We start from the raw sequence: 23,651 nt of genomic DNA, 5'->3' as shown, positions 1-23,651 counted from the left end.
ACAGGTAGCATGGGTGCGCACCTGAAGGCTCTTAATAAAGAAAGGCCTTACAACTCCAGAACCGTGTGGTCTCCTTTATTTACCAGGATGTAACATATTGGCGACGAGGATGGGATGCCTCCGAGTCCGCTGCGAGTGAAAACGGCGGGGTGCAGTTAATGTCGGACGACGAAGAGACTGGGCCTGCCGGGGTTATGTCTGGTTCCATGTTGGGGTCGCTGGTTGCATACGACTGTCAGACCCAGACCTGGGAGGAGTATTGTGAAGTGTTGGAACATTTTTTTGAAGCAAACCAGATACTGGATGCGGGCCCGAAGCGAGCCATATTGCTGAGCTCGGTGGGCAGCAAGACGTACAGTCTGATGAGGAACTTATTGAGTCCTGATAAACCGGGGGATAAATCGTTCACGGAGTTGACGAGCTTGCTTCAGTCACATTATAACCCGAAGCCGAGTGCCATAGTCCAAAGGTTCAAGTTAAATTCAAGGACTAGAATGGCCAATGAAACGGTAACGGAGTATGTCGCAGTGCTGAGGGAACTGGCGCAACACTGTAATTATGGGGACAGACTGACAGAAATGCTACGAGATAGGCTCGTATGTGGCATTGCAGATGACCGCATACAACGCAGATTGTTAGCGGAGCCTGAGTTGTCGTTTGAAAAGGCCTTGAAGTTGGCACAGGCCATAGAGACGGCGAATAAAGACATTCGTGATTTACAACCAAGAACCATCGAAGGGGTGGGGAGCAGGGGTGCTACCCCACTGCCAGTGCATAAAGTGGTCGGGGAGCATAAAACACCAGGGAAGTCTGGTCAGTATGCCTGTTACAGGTGTAGAGAACATCTGTCAAGGAACTGTCATTTCTTAAATGAAGAATGTCATGCGTGCGGAAAAAAGGGCCATGTGAAAAAAATGTGCCGCTCAACGCCCTCTAGGGACCAGCCGAGAAAGGGGGAGGACAAGAGCAATATGATGGACAGAAAGGGAAACCGAAAAATAAAACGGCAGTATGCACACCACATGCATGTAGGTACAAATAAAAACACCAGGGAAGTTGAGGAAGTGTTTACTATGTTTAACCTGGAAGAGGCAAGGTGGGAAAGAGTTGATCCCATCACAACCCAGTAAAATGGTGCAGTTTGAAGTGGATACTGGATGTAGTGTGACGGTTCTGTCTAAGGTTGAGTATGGAAAGTTATGGCTAAAAGAAGCTCAGAAGCTGCGGGACTGTTCAGTGACTTTGAAAACATATACCGGTGAAACAGTTCCCACACTGGAGATGGCCAAAGTAACGGTAACACATAAAGATAAAGTCAAACAGTTGCCAGTCATGGTGGTAGCAGGTAAGGGACCAAACCTGTTAGGCCGGGCGTGGCTAAAAGAGCTGGAAATGGGTTGTCTACGGCTCCATAAAGTAGAACAGCAGGGGCTGGCCTTGCAAGATGTGCTGGAGAACAATGAAGAAGTGTTTAAAGAGGAACTGGGGACCTGGAGGGGTCCACCAGCAAAGATACACGTTAAAGAAAACGCAACGCCAAGATTTTACAAACCTCGCCCCGTACCATATGCAATGAAGAAGAAAGTGGAGACTGAGTTGGAACGACTCACTAAGCAAGGTATAATTGAACCAGTGAAGTTTTCGGAATGGGCAGCACCAATTGTTCCAGTATTAAAGCCAGATAATACTGTACGCATATGTGGTGACTATAAGTTAACAGTGAACCAAGTTTCGAAGCTGGAGCAGTATCCATTACCCAAGGTGGAGGATGTGTTTGAAAAGCTGTCGGGAGGTGAAAGGTTTAGTAAACTGGACCTCAGTCAGGCATATCAACAAGTAGTTCTGGAAGAAGGGTCAAAGGCATATGTCACCCTTAACACACACAAAGGACTGTTCCAAGTCAATCGTTTACCCTTTGGGGTTTCCTCTAGTCCAGCTATTTTCCAGAGAATAATGGAGGGACTGGTGGCAGGAATTCCGAAGGTGGCTGTGTATCTGGATGACATCCTGTTGACGGGGAGGAACAATGGCGAGCATCTGGAGACTCTGAACAAGGTGCTAAGTCGACTGAGAGAGGCTGGTTTACGGGTGAAGAGGAGTAAATGTGCTTTCATGGTAAAGGAAGCAGAGTTCCTGGGTTACAAGGTGGATGCCTCGGGCCTACACCCCCTGCCAGACAAGGTAAAAGCCATCCAAGAGGCACCTGCACCCACAAATGTTACAGAGCTGAAGGCTTATTTAGGCTTACTCAACTATTATAACAGGTTCCTACCAAATCTGTCAACGCTGTTAGCTCCTTTACATAAACTGTTAAGGAAGGAGACCCTATGGATGTGGCAGGAGGAACAAGACAAAGCGTTTGAGCAGTCCAAGGAACTAATGCAGTCTTCAGAGGTTTTGGTGCACTACGATAGTCACAAGGACTTAATTTTGTCATGTGATGCCTCACCGTATGGGCTAGGGGCCGTGTTGGCACACCGGATGCCAGATGGACAAGAAAGACCCATGGGGTTCATGTCACGAACTTTAACACCAGCAGAGTCAAACTATTCCCAGCTAGACAAAGAGGGTTTGGCTGTAATGTTTGGAATAAAGAGGTTCCACAAATACCTCTATGGCAGGAAGTTTACTGTGTGCACAGATCATAAGCCTTTGTTGTCACTGTTCAACGAGATGAAGGCCGTGCCTCAGATGGTTTCTCCCCGAATTCAGAGATGGGCTGTAACATTGAGAGCTTATGAATATGAGATTGTTTATAAGCCGGGGAAACACCATAGCAATGCGGACGCGTTGAGCCGTCTGCCGCTACCGGGGCCTCCCCAGCGAGAGGAAATGGAGGACCGAGTGTTGATGATGGAGGACATCACGTTGGTGTCAGCGAAAGAATTGAGCGAATGGACACGCAAAGACCCGGTGTTGGCTCGAGTGTTTCAATGGGTTCAGCAAGGCTGGACAACACAACACCCTGATCCAGTTTTCAGGCCTTATGAGGTGAGGAAAACAGAGCTGAGTGTGCAAGATGGATGCGTGTTGTGGGGGGCACGAGTGGTAATCCCGCCCCCAGGAAGACGTGCACTTTTACAACAGCTGCATCAAGGTCATGTGGGCATCACCCGAATGAAGGCCTTAGCACGAAGTTATTTCTGGTGGCCAAAGTTGGACCACGACATTGAGGTCGCTGTGAAAGAGTGTAAAACCTGTCAGCAGCATCGCAACTTACCTGTGATGGCACCACTACACCCATGGGAGTGGCCGAGTAGACCTTGGCAGAGACTTCATATAGACTATGCAGGACCTTTTATGGGGGCCATGTTTTTGATAATAATGGATGCTCATTCTAAATGGATGGATGCCTACCCAGTCAAAACACCTACTTCTACCACTACCATTGACTGCCTGCGAAAGAGTTTCAGTAGTCAAGGATTACCCGAGACTATTGTATCAGATAATGCGTCATGCTTCATGAGTGAAGAGTTCAAGGGGTTCCTGGAAAAAAATGGCATTGTACATGTCACATCAGCACCCTACCATGCAGCTTCAAACGGCTGTGCTGAAAGGGCTGTCCAGACCTTTAAAGCGATGATGAAAAAGGCCGGAGACGGAAGTATGGCAGCCAAAGTATCAAGGGTGTTATTCAACTACCGCATTACACCCCAGTCTACCACGGGATTGTCCCCTGCCGAGATGTTGCAAGGACGGAGATTAAGATCCACGTTGGATCTGGTGCATCCAAACATCCGAGCTAAGGTAGAGGGGATACAGTGGAGGCAAAAAGAACATCATGATCGACGACGGAGAGAGAGAAGTTTCCTGGAGGGAGATGCCGTGATGACGCGAAACTTCAGTTATGGACCTAAATGGATTCCAGGGTTTATTGTCAAGAGCACGGGTCCCCTGTCGTACCAGGTGAGGTTGAATGGAGGTTTGGTAGTGAGGAGACATGTGGACCAGATTCTGCGGAATGCGCAGGAGAAGGACTCCATGGAACTGCAAGCCCCAGAAATGCCGTTAGTTTCGGGAGAAGGGCTCGCAGCGGCAGGAGGATCGCCGATCTTGGGGGCCGAGGGAGACCGTCGGGACTCGGAAGGAGAGGTTCCCAAGGATCCATCTGTTCCAGGGATGGACACACCGGTACCAGAGGTGGTAACTGTGACACCGGAGTCACCCAGGGTGGTACCATTGCGCCGTTCTAAGCGGGCACTGGTTAAACCTAGTTACTTGAAGGACTATCAATGTAACAATTGCATGTCTAGTTTAAAAGAGCAACCTAATTCGATTGCAGGGTAACCGTTTAATACTTGCTGGGTATTTAGGAATTAAGTACTAGATGGATGGTTTGTGGCTTGCTCCCTTGTTTTTCTTATGTAAGAAGCGTATTAAATGCTTAAAAGGGGAGGAATGTAGTATCGGGCAAGTAATGCTGTTGTTGTACTGTAGGGGCGCTCTTGGGAGTTAGTAACATGTAGTGTTGGTTCTGTATTCTCTGGTAACTTGTTGTTTCCGATGTATGTATGGCGATGGCGAAGTTGTGAACAGGTAGCATGGGTGCGCACCTGAAGGCTCTTAATAAAGAAAGGCCTTACAACTCCAGAACCGTGTGGTCTCCTTTATTTACCAGGATGTAACAAACTTCACTTGGTCTGTGCAAATGCACAACTTTTATCAGTTTCTCTATAAACTAATTCATAGCTATAGCACCTTTTGTATACCTCCATTTATTTTATTTATTTATTATTTTACATTTGTTGACCAGGCTAGTCTAACTGGATATATGTCCATTTTCAGTAGAGGCCCAAGGAGAAAAGCTCCAAGCATCAGCAGTGACAAAGAATGCAATATATAGTAGTAGTCAAACGAACTACAGTACATTGTTTATACTGAGGGTAAGATAAACTTGTACAGAATCCTTTAGTAGGTTTAAGCTAAGATCAAATACAGAGAGCAAACATTTGAGAGATAGCAATAAAAACAAATTTTAATAATATTTTTTTTTTTTTTTTAGTACTATGAAGGAAAGCATTATTACAGGTAGGTGACAGAACAGTGGAGTAGAGAAGTGTAGAGAGAAGAGCAAGAAGGGGAATGAGGTATCAGTCAGGGTTAGAGCAGGGACAAAGCCAGTGAGCTTTAAGAAATTCTTTAAGATGCTTTTTAAAAAGATGAATGGAAGCAAGGGTGGAAAGTTCACTAGGAAGCCAGTTCCAGCTTTTTCCTACTGTGTTGGTGAAAAGTGAGTCCCCAGCTTTGTTGTTGGATTTAATAGTGGAAACTAGAAGCTTATTAGCTGAGCGTAGTGTTGCAAGATTTTTGTAGGGAGTAATCAGATTAGTGAGGATTGGGGTATTATTATTAGGGTGGTAAAGGATCTTTTGGGTGATAAGTTGTTGACAAAGTAGCTGGTTCTGCAGTTCTAACCATCCCAGTTGATTGAGGTTGTGACAGTGGTGAGTTCTAAACGGGGTGCCAGTGGCAAATCTGGCTATGTTATTGTAACTGGTGGAAAGTTTGGTGAGGTTGTTTTTAGATAGATTGGCATATACTGCAGAAGCATAGAACACGGTAGAGATCAGGTGGGTCTGAGCAATAGTGATTCTGGTTGAAGGGTTAAGGAAGGGTTTGATTCTGTAAAGAGAGCCCAGTTTTTTGTTGACAGACTTCATTGTAGAATTAATATGGTCATCATAGCTAAGGTTATCAATTGTTATTCCCAGTAGACGGGTTGTAGTGTCAGGGGATATGTTAGTTCCGTTGTTAGATGTTACTGTGAAGTGCAGTTGAGGTGACTTATGAGTAGGAGCAAAGAACAGTAATTTTGTTTTTCTGGGGTTCAGAAGGAGGCAGTGTTGCATGAACCAATTTTCAACACTGTTAAATACTGTTTGGGTGAGGGTCTGAAGAGAGGTTATGGACTTGGCTGAACAAATTAAAGTAGAATCATCTGCATATTGCATGTAGATGGCTTGAGGAATTTTGGTATGTAGATCATTAATAAACAATGAAAAGAGAAGAGGTCCTAAAATAGAGCCTTATGGTACTCCAATGTTCACAGGGAGGGGTGTAGAAAGATTATTATCCCAAAGTACTGCTTGCTGTCCCTTTTCCAGATAGGATTTAAACCATTGTAATGCTTGTGGATCTAGTGATTGGGCTTTTCGTATATCAATAAGCATGTTATGGTTCACCATATCAAAGGCTTTTGAAAGGTCAATAAACAGTGCAGAGGAAAGAGTGTTATTGTTACAATTTTTGTTTATGGAGTCAGAAAAGGATGGCAGGGCAGTTGTTGTGCTATGGAATGGCCTAAAACCATGCTGTCAGATGACAAGTAAATTATTTTGGAGAAGGTGGTCAAGTAGTTGTCTTTGTATGCATTTTTCCATTATTTTAGCTATTGGAGAGAGTAAGGTGATAGGTCGAAAGTTGGAGAGCTCAGTAGATGACCCACCTTTATGTAGAGGAATGATGTGGGATACTTTCCATATGGAAGGGATTTTGCTTTCTAAAATTGTTCTATTTATAAGGATAGAGATGGGATAGGCAATGGCTTTAGCTGCAGTTTGCAGGTATTCAGCTGGAAGGCAGTCAGCAGAAGGGGTGCATGGTTTAAGTTTTTGAAGGAGGTTGCAAATGAGGGATGTAGGTACAGGTTGTATATCAAAGGTCAGAGATGGAGTATTAGTGGTATTTAATGGGGAAGTGGTAATAGGTGGTAAAGTATTAGCTAGGGTTAGAATGGCTTCAGTAAAATATTTATTAAAGGCATCAAGAATCTGGTTAGAGTTATTATGGTTGAATCCTGAAGGGAAAGGAGTTTTAGAGTGCCCTGGATGAAGACGTTTGTTAATCCCTGGCCAGAATTTTTGTGTTTTTTGTTGGTGGATTTGTTGGAGGTGAAGGTAATAGTCTTTTTTGTCTTGGAGAATGTCTTTCTTGGTGGCATTTCTTACCTATTTAAAGAAAAGGTGATATGATGACTTTTGGAGGAATGTTATTTTTGAGGAGGATCTTTTGCCTAGTTTGTTTTATGAGCCAAGGGGCAATTTTGGTCCTTATTCAGGAAGAGTGATAGGGGGCGTAGTAATCTAGGATTTGAAGGAATCTAGTATTAAAGTAGGTCACTGCTTCATCAAGTTGAAGATTAAACATTGGTGACCAGTCACATAATTTCAGTTCATTAGTATTAGGGCTATGAATTCTTTCTTTAATAATATAGGTTAGCATATGGTCACTGATATCGTCAGGAAGGGTTCCTGGTTTATAAGTATCAAGGTGCCTGTTGAGAAGGATCCAGTCTAGGGTGGTTTCCTTACTGCTTGGCTTATGGATTCTAGTAGGAGTGGTTATTATTTGTGAGAATCCGTAAAGATTTATGTGATTGGTAGGATTAGGGGAGCTACAGGTTGCCCCAGTCTATATTAAAGTCACCTAACACAATGGTTTCCTGAGGTAGCTGGATAGAGAGGTAACTAAGTATGTTTTTCAAGTATATTGATATAATTTCCAGGGGGTGATATGTGCAAATTAGATAGATAGATTTAGAGTTGTTGATTTGTAGTTTGGCAGTAAGGGTTTCTGCATAGGTATCTGAGGGTAGGAGCACATTGAAGGGGGAAACTTGGAGTTCAGATTTATACAAAATGGCTATACCTCCACCCTTTTTGGTTTTGCGGTCACATCTCAGGATATTATATCCAGGAGGGGTAATTTCCTGGTCCAGAGTTGAGGGCTTTAGCCATGTCTCTGTAATACAGAAAATATCAAATTAGTGCACATTTAAGAGTGCATGTAGGTGGGTAATTTTATTATTAATGCTACAATGATAGACAGTCTATTTTGGGAAGTGATAGCAGAAGATGTTAGGTTGTGTGGGTTACTGGGAATATCAGTATTAGGGCCGGGGTTTGGATGAATATCACCATCTAATAGGGGGTGTTGTTGAGGATATTGTACAAACTTAAGGATTTTGTAGTAGTTTAGGTTTTTTTTTTGAAAATGAAGTAAGTAATATGGGAAGATCTATGGTACTTTGGAAGTATATAGATAGAGGTGGAGGTTATGTTACTGTGGTTGAGGGAGTTTATGCGAGAAACTGGTAGAGTTTGCTGGTAGGGGTGTTGTTGTTCAGGAAGAGAAAAATGTTCAAAGAAGGTTAGTGTGTATGGTATTGTAAGAGAAGCAAGAGTTGTAGTTAGGAGTAGTAGGTTTGTGTATACAGACCTGTGTTGGGGCCATTAGGATGTGTAGATAAGGAGTTAGAGTATGTTGAGGGAAGGAGTGTAGTAAGTAAAAGTAAAGCTGGGAGAAGGAGACAGTGCTGTATGAGGTAGAGTAGGTTGAGGGAAGAAGTGTACAAAAAATTAAAATAAAGGTGGCTGTAGGAGAGTAGCTGTATAATATTTGTGATAGAGGATGTGGTGTGGAGAGGTTAGGGAGTGGACTTAAAAGGTATATTAACTTAATTAAGGAATTGTTCAGGTTGAGTGCAGGGCTGTTAAGTTGAAGTAGTAAGTGATAGGGTGATAATGGAAGGGGGTGTGGCTACAGAAGTATATGGCTAGGACCACTGGGGGTGGGTGGGAATTGGGGGCAGGGTAGGGGAGCGGAGTGAGCCCGAAGGGCGAACGGAGCGGGTTAGAGCAGCTAAATGAAAGAGTTTACAGAGACAATCTGAGAGGAGGAGATTCCTGAGGCAGAGAAAGTGGTCACAGGTAAGTAGAATGTGGTGAAGCAGTTAATAGTAAAAAAGGGTAGTGGAGTGGGAGAAATAAAAGAAATAGAAAAATAACTAGATGGTGGGAAACGAGATGATAGGGGCAGTGAGATAACACAGGAAGATTAGCAACTAGTCAAGGGGTGAAAAACTGAAAAGGAATCTAGAAAATGATACTAGGTAAAGTAGAGGAAGGGTTATCGACCAAGGCTGGATTAGAGTGCCACCTAGTGGGCAGATAGCAGAATACAAGTATCTGTAATAGAGATAGCAGGTAGAGTTGGCTCATAAAATGGACTCGGGGGGGGGGTCCAGATGGTGCAGGGATAGGAGGAGTCTGGCTGCTGGCTTCCTGACTTGGCTGAAATTCATTCTAAGCTAGGTACAGTGTAATTAGAACAGATCAGCCTGAGACTAATAATAGGTACAGTATGAATATAACAGATCAACTTTAGTGTTTAGGACCAGGGTGGAACATACTTTCTTGATCTGTTTAAAACAGGGAAATAAACACAGTGACAGCAGATTTTGTTGACCATTTAACACGCACTGTTCCTTATGGCACTTGCCATTTTTTTTTGGGGGGGGGGGGGTTTCAATAACCAAGTTAAGTACAAATTCAAAATAAGCAGCACAAAAAAGGGCAATGTGTAAGTAAGATCTAAGAAGTGGTGCAGACTGTGTGGAGATGCTGATCACCATTTGCCATACATTATTTATATTTACCATTACAGCTTCATAGATTTATTTGCAATGGTGATGGACAGGTTGACAGATGAGATCAGACAGGAGTCCCCGTGGACTATGATGTTTGCAGATGACATGGTGATTTGTAGTGAGAGTAGGGAACAGGTAGAGGAGACCCTGGGGAGGTGGAGATATGCTTTAGAGAGAAGAGGAATGAAGGTCAGCAGGACTAAGACAGAATATATGTGTGTGAATGAGAGGGAGGATAGAGGAATGGTGAGGATGCAGGGAGTAGAGGTGGTGAAGGTGGACGAGTTTAAGTACTTAGGATCAACAGTTCAGAGTAATGGTGAGTGTGGAAGAGAGGTGAAGAAGAGAGTACAGGCAGGATGGAGTGGGTGGAGAAGAGTGTCAGGAGTGATTTGTGACAGACGAGTACCAGTAAGAGTGAAAGGGAAGGTCTACAAGAGGGTAGTGAGACCAGCTATGTTATATGGGTTGGAGACAGTGGCACTGACAAAAATGCAGGAGTCAGAGCTTGACGTGGCAGAGTTGAAGATGCTAAGATTTGCAATGGGTGTGACGAGGATGGACAGGATTAGGAATAAGTATATTAGATGGTCAGCCCAGGTTGGAAGGTTTGGAGACAAAGCCAGAGAGGCAAGATTACGTTTGTTTGGACATGTGCTGAGGAGAGTTGCAGAGTATATTGGGAAAATGATGCTAAGGATGAAGCTGCCAGGTAACAGGAAAAGAGGAAGGCCTAAGATAAGGTTTATGGATGTGGTGAGAGAGGACATGCAGGTGGTCGGTGTGACAGAGCAAGATGCAGAGGACAGGAAGAAATGGAAACAGGTGATCTTCTGTGGCGACCCCTAACGGGAGCAGCCGAAAGAAGAAGAAGATTACAGCTTCATAGATGACAGGGCTACATGTTACTGAGGGGCGTGGTATGTAATGTCAGCATGAGACAGAAAAACATACAGTTACTATCCAAGTATAATACACTATAATGGAGATAGTGGTTTGCTAGTAATTATGAAAACACAATACGTCCATATATGCATTAATATTTCCAAACCAAAATGGCTTACAACTACTGTATGACATCAGCTGAAACCTTAGATGATGTTAAAGAAAACTGGCACTAATATTTGCACTGTAAATTATATATTTTTAGAGATATTCAGCAATATTTCTATTGTTAGTTATACAAATATGCATCAGTTTTCATACAGCTGTAAATATTTCAAAACCTTCAGAAAGGAATCCCTTGCTCTCATGAGAAAGCTTACACCTAGCTGAACAGAAGTCTTCTGACACTATACATCTAGGTTGCACAGTTTTCAAGATATAAAAAGTTTAGATAAAAATAGAATTCTGAGTTTGTGGACATTATAATATACTACACTATTGATGTTTAAAGATTGTAACTGCATTGACTATTGTAACAATAAAGACATTTTCCTGAAAATATTACTGTTTGTTACCCTGCATTTAACATTCAAAAGATATTTACATTTGCTTAGGTTCTGTTTTTTCACTTGATTTTCCAAAAAAGAGCTCTGGAAGGTAAGGATGTTTGTAGACTACTTAGATGTATGATATTCCACAGCTCAGAGGTGCTAACAAGGAACTTGCCTTGTGTTTTATCATTTCATATGCCAAACAAAAATATTCTAAATTTTATTTTTGAATCATGCAGTTCAGCAAATAACCACTGTGTGGCAACATTCTTTAGTTCAATAACTTAAGTATCTATGTGTGTTATTCATACATGCAGACAAATATATCAGGCAGGGGCAATAATGCTCTTCTAGCCTGGCAGTACACCAAAACAGTTATTCTATAAGTGTCCAGGTTGTCTTAAAATCATATCTAAACTAGTGCTTGTTTTACTGTACCTTGGAAGTCTGTTCTATGCATCAGTTACTCTCTCAGAGAACCAATCAGCACACCTTTCATTCCTATATAATTTTCTATATCAGTTATCAGATGATTCTCTAGTACTTTCTGCTAACCCCAAATATTCCCAAAAGTAGTAGTCTCTAAATATCCTATATAGCCAAATAATGTCTCCTCTTACATGTTTATATGTGACACTGAACAAGTTGAGATATTTTAGTCTTTCCTAATAACTTAATTTTTCACATCATCAAGTGTGGGTCTAATGTAACTAAGAAAAAATAAGTTATGTACCTACCATAACGTTTCATGTCAGTTGTCCATATCGCCTTCCTTCTTGCTGGATGGGTTCGGAGCCGATCCTCAGCTCCGATTTGGCCACTTACTATAGCTCAAGAGCTGTTTACTGGCTCAAGGCTACCCCTTATCCCAGAATGCCCAGCGTCAGCTACCCAGATCTTATTTGAGAGAGTTCACACTAGACATAATTATAGAAGATAATCCATAAATAAACCTGGATATACAGTTAATTGCCATGGTTTGCTTGATAAGCAACTATTAAAACAAATTAGCCAGTGAAACCACTGAGAAACTCCTCTCAATCCTCGAGGAAGGGGGAAGGAGGGAGGGACGCAAGAAGGAAGGTGAGATGAAGGACAACTAACATGGAACGTTATGGTAGGTGCATAACTTCTTTATGCTAAGTTGTCCAATTTCACCTTCGTTCTTGCTGGATGGGACAGCATCCCTAGCACCTCAATCTTGGGTGGCTCATTGGAACAGACTCTTCAAAACAGTGGAACCAAAGAAGCCCAGCCCCGGGAGACCACATCAACTGTGTAATGAAAAATGAATGTATGTGGATCTGCCCAAGTAGCTGCTGCACAAATTGAATCTATGGGCAATCTAGATTGAAAAGCTACTGAAGTAGCTACTGACCTGGTTGAATGACCTTTGGGTTTTGCTGGGAGATCTTTTTGTCGCAAATGGTAGGTATGGGCTATGGTGTCTGATAACCATTTAGAAACTGGAAGGCCTTGTTTGTTGTTAGCAAATGAAAGGAACAACTGATCTGATTTTCTCATCTCTTTAGTTCTATGGAGATAGAAACGTAGTTGTCTATGAACTTCTAATTAGTGTAATTTGTATTCTGCCTTGTTGGAATGATTAGGGAAAAAGACAGTAAGTTTAATGGATTTGTTCAAATTATGTTCTGAACCAACTTTAGGCAAAAAAGATGGGTTGGTTCTCAGAGAAACTCTCTCTTTGTGAAAAACTAGGTATGGAGGGCGAACACAGTGCATGAAGTTCTGAAACACGTCTGGCAGAAGTAATAGCAACTAAGAAGAGAGTTTTCCAAGAGAGAAATTTCAAGGAACATGATGCTGCTGGATCAAAGGGTGGCAGTATCAAGGAGGCCAGAACCAAACTGAGATCCAAGGTGGAAGGGGCTCTTTCACTTTCATGAAGGCCTTACAGAGTTTGTGAGACATTATGCTGGAATTAGAAACTCCGACATGAAAATTTGAAATGGCAGCTAGTTGTACTCTGATAGTAGCAGCCGCTGCACCAGAATGAAACAGTTCTGCTAAGAAATCCAAAATCCAAAAGCTGTAAAAGGATCTAAATTCCTGGATTCTGCCCAGTAAGAGAATTTTTTCCATTTGCTAGCATAGACTTTCCTTTTATTTGTCTTATGGGAGGAAACAATAATATCACGCACTGATGGGGAAATATCGGGGAGATTGGCTAGAATTGGAAGTGGAGTAACCAAGCTGTGAGCTTGAGGGATTGGTGTAGCCTGCCTGATTGATGAATCAAGAGGTCCAGTACTGGGTCCAGAATCTAAGGCTGGGTTAGAAGGTGGGGGTGAAGGAACGGAAACCAAATCTGTCAAGGCCAATAGGGGGCAATGAGGATCATTTTGCAACCCAATGATTTTGCTTTCTGAATGACTTTTGGAATTAGAGGAAAGGGGGGAAATGCATAGAGGAGTCCCTGAGGCCAATCGTGGACTAGAGCATCCCTGGGTGTCTGACCTGGAGGAGGAACAAGGAAGAAGTAGCTGCTAAATTTGTTGTTGAGGGGAGAGACAGAGATCACAGCAAGGCTGGCCCCATTTGCAGAAAATAAGATCCACAACTTCCTGTTTCAGAGACCACTCGTGAGGCATGAGGATAGCCCTGCTGAGCCTGTCTATCACATTGGATGTCCCAGGGATATGCATTGTTGTCAGAAAACATTGGGAGGAAATCGCCCATTGCCACAGTCTGAGGGACTCTCGGCACAAGGGGTAAGACCTGGTTCTGCCCTATTCGTTGATGTACCAAACTACTGACATATTGTCCGTCTGTATTGCAATAGTCCCGGCAGGGAGAGAGTCTTGAAGAGCTTGCAGCGCTAGGAGCACCGCTCTCATCTCCAGGACGCTGATGTGCAAGTAGTACTCGTGAGGTTGCCAAGTGCCTTGGATGGTCTTCCCTAGATAATGCCCCCCCCCCCCATCAGGGAAGTGTCCGTGGTCACTGTGGCGACCGGATGGGGTTCCATGAAAGGTCTGCCCTGAGTAACTAGTGGGGAGACCATCCACCAGGAAAGGCGTCTTTCACAAGATTCTGTAATTAGCATCATGTGAGACATGGGTAATTCCTGGAAGGACCATTGTGTGAAAAGAAGCCAATGAAGGACTCTCATGTGAAAGCATGCTAAGGGAACTACAAGAATGGCTGCTGCCATGAACCCTAGAGTTGAAGAACATATTTGACTTGAATTCTTTTGCTCCTCAGGAGAAGTGACACCTGTTTTCGAATAATGGAAACTCTTTCCTGAGGCAATTTTACAATCATTTTTCATGTGTTTAGCTCTGCTCCTATGTATGTAATAGACTGACAGGGTGACGAGGCAGATTTTTCAAAGTTTATTGTGATGTCTAGTTGAGCACAGCATGTGATGGTGTAATCTTTTGCCTCTATAAGTTGTTGCCTGGGTGGTAACAATGAGGAGCCAGTCGTCCAGATAAGGAAACACCTGGAATCCCTGATGTCTCAGGTGAACCGTGACCACTGCCATGCATTTGGTGAACACCCTGGGGGCTGTGATGAGACCAATGGGCAGAGCTCTGAATTGGTAATGACTGGCCCCTAGCCAGAAGCATAGAACTCTCCTGGACCATCTGTCCATTTTTATATGATAGTACGTGGCCATAAGATCTATGGAGCACATCCAATTGTCCTGACCCAGAAAGGGAAGAATTGACTGTAGTCTTACCATCCGGAACTTTTCTTTTTGTACAGATTTGTTTAACCTGCTGAGAACCAGAATTGTTCTCCAGTCCCCTGCCTTTTTGGGCACTAAAAAGAATCTTGAGTAGGTTCCAGATCCTACTTGGTCTGTGGGGACTTCCTGGATGGCTTTTTTCTAGCAGTCTTGAAACTTCTGTGACTGCCTGATCCCTTAGATTGGGTGGAACATCTGGGATGGATTTTTTTGAAACAAAAGGGGGTTGATGAAAGGGAATTTTGTAACCTCCGGATATAATGGCTAGTACCCATTTGTCTTTTGTAATATTTTTCCAGGCGGTTGGGTACAATGAAAGCCTTCCCCCGACTGCCTCCAGAGTTGAGCAGTCGGGCATCCCTTCAGGGATGTTGATAGGGTTTGGAAGAGAACGTATCTCTGTCACACTGATTTTGCGGACCCCCCTATGCCACGAGAGCGGCGTCTGCCATTGTTATTATTTCCCCCTCTGCCCCTGGGGGAAAATTCACCACATGCATCAGGCAAGGGTCCGTGGGATTTTTTAAACCACATCTTTCCACCCTTCTGACCCTTTGGGTATGGTCTGGTAGGAGTGGAAAAACGGACTCCGACATCAGAGAGCATCTTGCCTTCCTGCTGGCACCTGGTAAGTGTGTCTTTCACCTGAGGCCCAAAGAGAGAGGAGCCATCAAAGGGGGTATTGGTGAAGGACGCTCAGAAAGGTTCCGCAAACTGACACAGTCACAGCCAAGAATATCTCCGAAGAGCCACTCCTGTTCCTGCAGCTCTACTGGCTCCATCAGCTGCGTACGAAATAAGCCTCATGGAGGAGTTGACTACTGAATTAGGAGTCGCCAGCTGGGTAGCTACCTTGGCTGAAGCTCCCTCAGCTGTGGGATCTTGTATGTTATCTCCAAGCTCTTTTAGGAGATCCCTCTGAAGCCTAATAAAATGGGAAAGTTAGTTCAGGGACCTAAGGGAGAAGGTTGCTGATGAGAACATTCGGCTTCCCATATCTGTCCATCGTATGAGAGTCTTTATTCGGTGGATGGACAGATGAGGAGGTTTCAGCTAACTCTCTCTTTGTGGCTGCTGCTACCATCATGGCATCATCTGGGACACTATTAGTCAAAAATTGTTTGTCCTGGGGAGCTGTGATAAATTTATTGGGTCTCCTCGGGACAGGTTCCATGGAATCTGGAGCTGACCATGCCTTTCGAGACACTACAGACATGAATAGATCAAAAGGCGGAGATACCCAGGAGGTGAAAGGACGGGAAGCAAATGCGCCCAGGCATACAGACTCATCCTCAGAGGGTGCTAGGTAAGTCCAGCTATGCCTCTGCCTGAGAATCTCAAGGATGTCCGAAAAAGAAACATCTTCACAGGGGGACCTTGGGGACCCCTCTGATTCATCCAGGTCTGTATCTGAGGTGACAGACTCAGGGGAGTCTTGGTGCTTTCTCCCTCACTTTTTCTCCTGAAAAGCCTACTCAGAATACTCTGGGGAGGTTTTGGAAGAAGAGAGTTCACCCAATGGGCTGTCCTGGGGCATAGGTTCCCTTACACTTTGGTGGAGGAGGAGCAGAGGTTGTCACAGGCACTGAGGGGATGGAGCTGATAGAACTGATAGTGGGGCTGTCTGTGGGGACAGCACTCCCCACATGACCTCGAAGGCATCATGGTCTCGACACAAGGAGGACTCCAGCTCCGAAGAGACTTTAATCCCACCCTGTGCCAAGGGAGACAGCTCCGAGGCCGATGTGGGAGCTGAGCTCAACTGAGCTGAAGCTGCGAGAGGGAGAACAGGGTTGGACAAGGGTCCGATGCCTCTTCCCCTCTCAGAGCTGATGAGAAAGCTTCAGCGCCCAGATACTTCGATGGGTAGAAGAACCGAGGTAATCTGAACCAATGTCGGAGCCGAAGAGGATGTCATCAAAGCCGAAAGAACCATCTGAGCATTCATGGACTCCATCTCCGAACTAAGCGTAGTCGGAGGAGGAACTGAAATCGAAGCGGATGGAGCCGAAGCCTGTTGAGGCGGGCTCAAAATAATTTTAGCAAGGGCATGTGACTTCAGCAACCTACTGACCACTGTCTCCACATCCTGATCTGATAACCTCGAGAATCGAGAGGAGTGGGAAGATGAACGATGACTGCTCTTGCTTTGAAGTAAGGGTGATTGTGGCACCTAGCGAAAAGGCTCCAATGAAGGAGACCTAGCTCATCTGTGGCTCTGAGATGGCTCCAAAGTGACAGTTAAAGCCAATGGAGGGGTAGTCTTAGACGGCACCGACACACTTGGTTTGTCAAACTCACAGGTTGGTTCTGAACATGGAGCCAAAGGCTTGACAGGTTTCAAAGGTTTCACTGGCTGAGATGCTTTAGCCGGAGAATCTTGTTTTAACAATCCATGGAGGATAAGCTTGTTTTTCTGCTCCTGCAGGACCCTTGGACTAAAGGCATGACAAATAGAACAAGAGTCCTGCAGGTGCAGAGCCCCCAAGCAGTAAACACAACTAGTGTGCCCATCTGTCAGAGACATCTTCTGACAGCATGAATCACACTTTTTAAAACCAGAGGTTTTAACTTCCTTAGACATTATATCAAAAAGACAAACTGCAATAGTAAACTAAAAATTAATAAGGACCTTAAAGGAGAGCCTCTAACAAACAGCTGTCCTTAAGAGGGGGAGGGGAAGAACTCTCTAAGTTAAATGAGTTCACGGAATAATAGAAGGCCTAGCCTAGCGACTAAGGGGCAATGGCCAACACAGCACAAAAAAACACCACAAGGACGAGATAAGGGGTTTACAATAAAATAAACTTAGAACTCGTTTTCACCTTTTCTAATTTGAAACTTAATGTGGTTGATTATTCTTTGTTGAATAAGGGATTATCCTTTATTCCCTCTCAACCGAGTGATCTTAGTGAACTTTTGATTGACCTTAGGTTATTTGGGCGTGCAATAGCCCTGAAATTAATGTTTCCTATTGATGATGGGACTGGTTTACAGACAGCATGTATATTTAAATGCAAAAGTTCGTTTGTTCCAGTATTGCCTTCAAATGTAGAATGTTTTATTCGCTTATGTGAAAATTAATTTTATGCATATTTTTCGAGTTTGGAGCGAAGATGCATGTATTTTAACTTAAGTAAAGCGCAACAGTATTCATTGAATATGTTATCTAGTAATGATGATCTAACAATAAGACCAGCTGATAAGGGAGGGGGATAGTACTTCTAGATACCCCTGACTATATTACAGCGATGTATGACATGCTGAAGGATGATAGCACTTATTGTGAGATTGACCACAAAGAGTTTTTGGATATCATTGTCAGAGTGCATGAAGACCTGTATGATTTATTGATGTGTAGGCAAATAACCCCAGAGCTTTATGGTTATTTTCTGGTTGAAACACCTTTAATACCTTATATTAAAGGTTTGCCTAAGGTGCACAAAAATATTTTACCCCCACCGATGAGGCCCATAGTAGTAGGTAATGGCTGGGTTACTGAAAGAATCTCCATATATACTGAGAGCATTTTGGGACCATTAGTAAGAAAGATACCCACTATACTCAGGGATAGTTACCAGTTAATTAATGAACTTACTACTTTCATAGATGGAAGTTTGATTCCATCTTTTCTGTTAGTAACTCTGGATGTTAAAAATCTTTTTACATCTATTCCTAATGACTATGGTGTTGAAGCGATCAGAGAATTATTATGTTCAGTCAATGATATTGACACGAACAAGGAAATACTTGTATGCACTTTATTGGAGACAGTATTGAATAATAATATTTTTATGTTTAAGGGTAGTTTATTTGCACAGAGATGGGGTGTCGCTATGGGCACCCCTTGTGCAAATTCCTATGCGAATCTAGTGGTCAATCATTGGGAAAGGAAATTTCTTTTTGGAAATACATCATTTGCACAGATAATTTTTTATAGGAGGTTTGTGGACGATGTACTACTCTTTTGGAAGGGTAGTGTTGATGAACTTAGAGCTTTCGTTAGTTATTTAAAATCAACCACTAGATTCTTAAGATTTACGCTGGACTTTTCATACAGTCAAGTTGATTTTCTAGATATCAGCATTTTTAAGGATTTCAGTGGGAATATTTCCACTTCTCTGTTTAGAAAATCATGCTGGAAGAATGCGTTATTGCATTATACCAGCATGCATCTCGGATTTGTTTTCCCTAACATTGTCAAGGGACAACATATTAGGATTAGTAGAATCTGCAAGGATCCTTTGAACATGCAGACTGAACTGAATTTCATGCGAACCCTATTTATTGATAGGGGTTATAATAACACCATGGTTGATAATATTCAGAACATGGTTTTGCAGGGATCAACGTCCAGTGATAGGGGCCATTATTTTAACAACAAGAGATATTCACAGCATCAGACTAAGGTCACTTTTACAACCAGATATACCAATGATAATAATAAAATAGTTGAGATAATAAAGAGGAACTGGCAGCTATTGACAATTGACCCTAAGGTCCTTAATGTTGTAGGACCTACACCTAGACTCACACATAGGAATAGCAAGAGTTTAAAAAGAATTTTATGTAAGGAACATCCACATATTCAACGGGATATTTCCAGGGTAAATAAGCTAGGTACTTATAGTTGTAATAAATGTAAGATGTGTAAGTTCATAGTTAAAGAACAGAATTTTAAACATCTTACTATTGAGTACATTTTTACACCTAGGTTTTATGCCAATTGTGACAATGATAATTTGATCTATTTAGCAACGTGTACACATTGCGCTGCATTCTATGTTGGGATTACTTCGAGGAAATTAATGGATCGTATTTATAACCATATATATGACATAAATAAGCAAGATACACGGAATGCTTTAGCGAAACATGTTGCTGAATATGTGAATCATAGCTTTAGGTTTAGAATATTACAATTGGTGAATAAAACCAATAGAGGGGGTAATAATATGAATTATCTGGAATATGTGGAGCTCTCATGGATTTTTAAGTTAAGAGCCCATATTGAACCGGGATTAAACCAGCATATCAGCATTAAGCCAGTATTAGAGGCTCGCAAATACTAGGCATTAGATATCCATATGACTAATTATTAATATACATACATGTTATCTATATTTTTTGGAGTTTTAATATTATATTATACTATTTTATTTAGTAATTATTTATTTACCACTGAAGATTAAATGCTATATATTAATTGTCGTTGTTACACTATAGGTCTTATGATACTGCTTACAGATGGATTAGATATTTGTATTTGTAGTACAGGTAATTTATTTTTGTTTTTGTATTTATATATACTTCAGTTACAGTAAAAGGTTTATTACTTTGATATATGCCTATACTGAAGTTTGTTTGCTGCTATAGAAAATGAACCTTGTTTCTTTAAGATTTGAATGCTTCTGTTGCTTAATTATTGTAATTATTCAATTAGGAGTTATTGAGTTCAGTATTTAGGCACTGATATTTGTTACTTGTAGTAAGATCTGAAGAAGCGTGCAATGTTTTGCACGTGAAAGCGCTTATTTTATTTAATAAATACTGGATTTTATTGCTCGTGGTGTTCGTGCTCAGTTTTATCTTCAAACTTATAACTTACTATAAGAGAGAAAAAAATATATCAAAATTTAAGCAAATTATTTTAGTTAAATAGAGAAAAAAGTTATACTAAACCTGAGCCAGTATGATCGCAACCTCGCAGCTAAAGCGGAAACGAGATCTGGGTAGCTGATTCTGGGATAAGGGGTAGCCGCGAGCCAGTAAAGAGGATCAGCTCCGAACCCATCCAGCAAGAATGAAGGCGAGATTGGACAACTTAACATCAATTGTTTCATCATTTTTGATTTCCTAGACCTTAAAATCTTTTTATAAAACGTATAGTTTGACAACTATCATTAACCAAGTGGTTAATATGATTAGAAAAACCCAAATCTATATCTACTCATATACCAGGTCCTTAAATGAATCAATGGTTTCAATCACTGTGTGCTGTACTAAATATTCACCTTTCAATTTATTTTCAATCACTGTGTGCTTTACTAAATAATCACCTTTCAAAAGTCTCCCTAATCTTATAGACTTAGTTTTTGATGCGTTTATCATCATATTATTCTCCTACACACAAATGGTCAACTTAGTTAAGTTCTTTTACAGACATATTGTATCTGAAACCCATATACTAAGTTTCCCCATTTTTAAAGTCATCTGCATACAGACTGTAGAACACTTCAGATGAAAAAGATAGATCTGAGAGATACAACCTAAACAAATATGGGCCTAGGACAGAGCCGTGTGGGGCACAGAGACTGTGACCTAAACTTTCACCTGTCCATTTGCTGTATGGTACTTGCCATGTCCTATTTATAAGCCATGAAGCTATTCATCTTATCAAGATTACATCAATATTTTGTTGTTCTAATTCGACAATAAGTACTTTGTGTATAATCCTATCAAATGTTGTAGTTAAGTTTATATACATTACATCAAAGCACAATTTTTCATAGCTATTATATTGCTATATAACATCATGTTACAGATAGTCATGTGTCTATTTTCAACTTATACATGCTGGTACATGGCTTCAAGTCCTATCCTTTCCAGTGCTGACAATAGTTTATCCAAAATAGCCTTCTCCATTAATTATCCACAGCATGAAAGCAAACATGGATCTATATTATTCTGGGTTTGCCCTATCCCCCTTTCCCTTAAAGATAGGCTTAACAAGTACAAGTTTCCAATCTTGAGGAATCTCTCTATACTTAAATGACCTAGTGAATAACAGATTCAAAAGTACTATAAAGTTTATGCTCCAGTGTTCACAAGTCCTTCTTGTGCTTTATTTGGATTCAGTTTGCTTAGTTCTTTTTCAATCTATACTGTGGTGGTGGTGCTGCAGTAGCATTGTCGCCTCACAGTTAGACGTTGCCCGTTCGATTCTCAGTTAGAGCGTCTTCTGTGTGGCGACATGCGTGAATGGGCGTTCCTTCACTGAAGGTTGTGCGTTAGGCCCGGCAAGCCAGCATGTAAAAATCTACTGCCAATCATTAGCAGACCGGAGTTCCGCTGTGGCGACCCCTAACTAAAAGCTGAACGACACAACTAATTTAATTTCAGTATCTGAAGTTACATGGGTGTTACTAAGACAGTTTATCACCCCTTTTGTGACGCTGAGCTGCTTTGGATACAATTTTTGTAAATATACCTATAATGTGTTGTGTTTGAAAATAAATTTTATAATCTACACACAGTTTATCAATTTGTATGTCTTTACTCCTACCACATCTTATATATCTATATTCAATTATTTTTTTGATCTTGCGACACACTATGTATACTTTCTCTGTCCTGTTGTTTAAGTTTTCAAAGTTATAGTTCAACTTTTTTCCATTTCTTATATTTTTTGTCTTTCACCTTAATCAAGTATCTTGCTCATATGTAATAATATCCTCCTGACCTTGTGTGCCTAGATCCTGATGTTGAACATTTTTTTGATTTTTTTTTTCATTCAAGCAATTTCTCTTTCAAAACTTGACATGTTTCTTTTGCAGTTTTCTGACTAAATGCATCACTTCAATTAGTTTTATATAGTGACTGTTTTGCTTCCATAAAATCTGTTATTAATCTTTTGTTCACTAATTTAGATTTCAGTTTGGCAGAATTAACTGGCAGCAAGTTAACCTTTACCATGATCACTGCACATCAATGGTGGTAAAACTATACATGAAGTAACAGTCATTTCCTTAGGAACACAAACAATGCCAAGTGCCCTGGTAGACTTTTTACAATCTGAAGCAATTGTTGTTCCTGAATATCCAATGTAAACAATTTCCTTACTAATGTTGATGAATCATTATTATCCCAGTCTGTTTCTGTTAAGTCCCCAGCCACTATTATTTTTCCCTCCTGTGTCTCATGCAAGAAATGTATAAATTTCTTTAGGTCATCAGCACTTGACTATGGTGGTCTATACACCCCAACAACTGTTATGTGTGCCAGGGTTGTCATTCCTATCACAGTTACACAATGTATAGTATTGGTATTATCACTGGACATGTCATAACAATCTTTAATCCCTATCACAACACCTCCATCTGATTTTTTTGTTAGAATGCCCGTTATGGTAAAAACATTTATACCCTGACAGAACTGGTTTTCAAGTCATTGTTCTTTAACCATATGCCACAAATAATAACAATTTTGTGGAAATGCAATAAATTTTCGAATAAAAAACTTTATTATAAATGCCCCTAGAATTAACAGCCATCAGGGATACATCAAATGTTGCTATCTGTGAATTGTTACACTTCTGACCTGGCAAAAATCCTGATTTGTGTTAGTCAAACATTGCAATACAGCTGCTGTAAAAAAATATTTTCCTTTGGCTTGACAAGTGTACACCATCCTGCCTGAACATGTGTGACCAAAATTAGGCTTGGATGTTCTACACATTTCCATTCTTTGAATGATTTTATGCTCTTGTAATGAACAAATGGTGAATAATGACAAAGTTTTTCATGGATGATAATTATGAGTTGGTTCTCTTTTAGTGTTGGTATTTTGTCCTTCTCTTTTTCAGAAATAGTGAAAAAGCTAAATAACTTTGGTGCTTCTTCTATAGCAATATGCAAGAATGAAGAACATCTAATTGTTCCAGATTTCTTGGCTAATTCACTCAAAGTGTGAATTGTATCAAATTTCTGAATCCAAAACATCCAGGTTTCCTTTAAGTCCCTGTGCATTGAGACAGTTCTATGTAATTGAACTTGGGTCATTTTTCACTAAGGATAATACGTCTATACTTCCAAATACAAACTATTGAAAGCAAATGTAATTATTCCATTCTGCAAATATCCATGTCCAGTTTTAGAAGGATTGCCCCAGTTCTGACGCCATGTAATGTGTGGATGAAGATTAAAGAATACCGAAGCAACTAAGGATGTAATTTAGTCTCACTGAAGTGTGTATTCAAACTGACAGATGTAGAAAAACTGTGCACAAAAAGACATGCAAGTTAATGCAGCTAGATGCTATGCATTAAGGCTGTGTATTCACAGCACTCATGGTA

At 41.4% G+C, this 23,651-nt stretch overlaps 1 protein-coding gene across 1 annotated transcript; it reads left to right on the top strand.

The window, feature by feature from the left end:
• Positions 1-1,131: 1,131 nt before the first annotated feature.
• LOC122796995 (uncharacterized protein K02A2.6-like) lies at positions 1,132-23,269 on the top strand. Its single transcript, XM_044065764.1, has 5 exons — positions 1,132-1,296; positions 2,761-3,499; positions 3,620-4,143; positions 5,003-5,028; positions 23,134-23,269. The coding sequence occupies exons 1-5, from the start codon at positions 1,132-1,134 to the stop codon at positions 23,267-23,269; spliced, it is 1,590 nt and encodes a 529-aa protein (XP_043921699.1).
• Positions 23,270-23,651: the final 382 nt, after the last annotated feature.

Source organism: Protopterus annectens, chromosome 3.part0 (assembly GCF_019279795.1).
Source record: "Protopterus annectens isolate FY-2018-M chromosome 3.part0, PAN1.0, whole genome shotgun sequence".
Classification (NCBI taxonomy): domain Eukaryota; kingdom Metazoa; phylum Chordata; order Ceratodontiformes; family Protopteridae; genus Protopterus; species Protopterus annectens.
The sequence above is the reverse complement of the archived record's forward strand: the minus strand, read 5'-3'. Positions and strand labels throughout refer to the sequence as shown.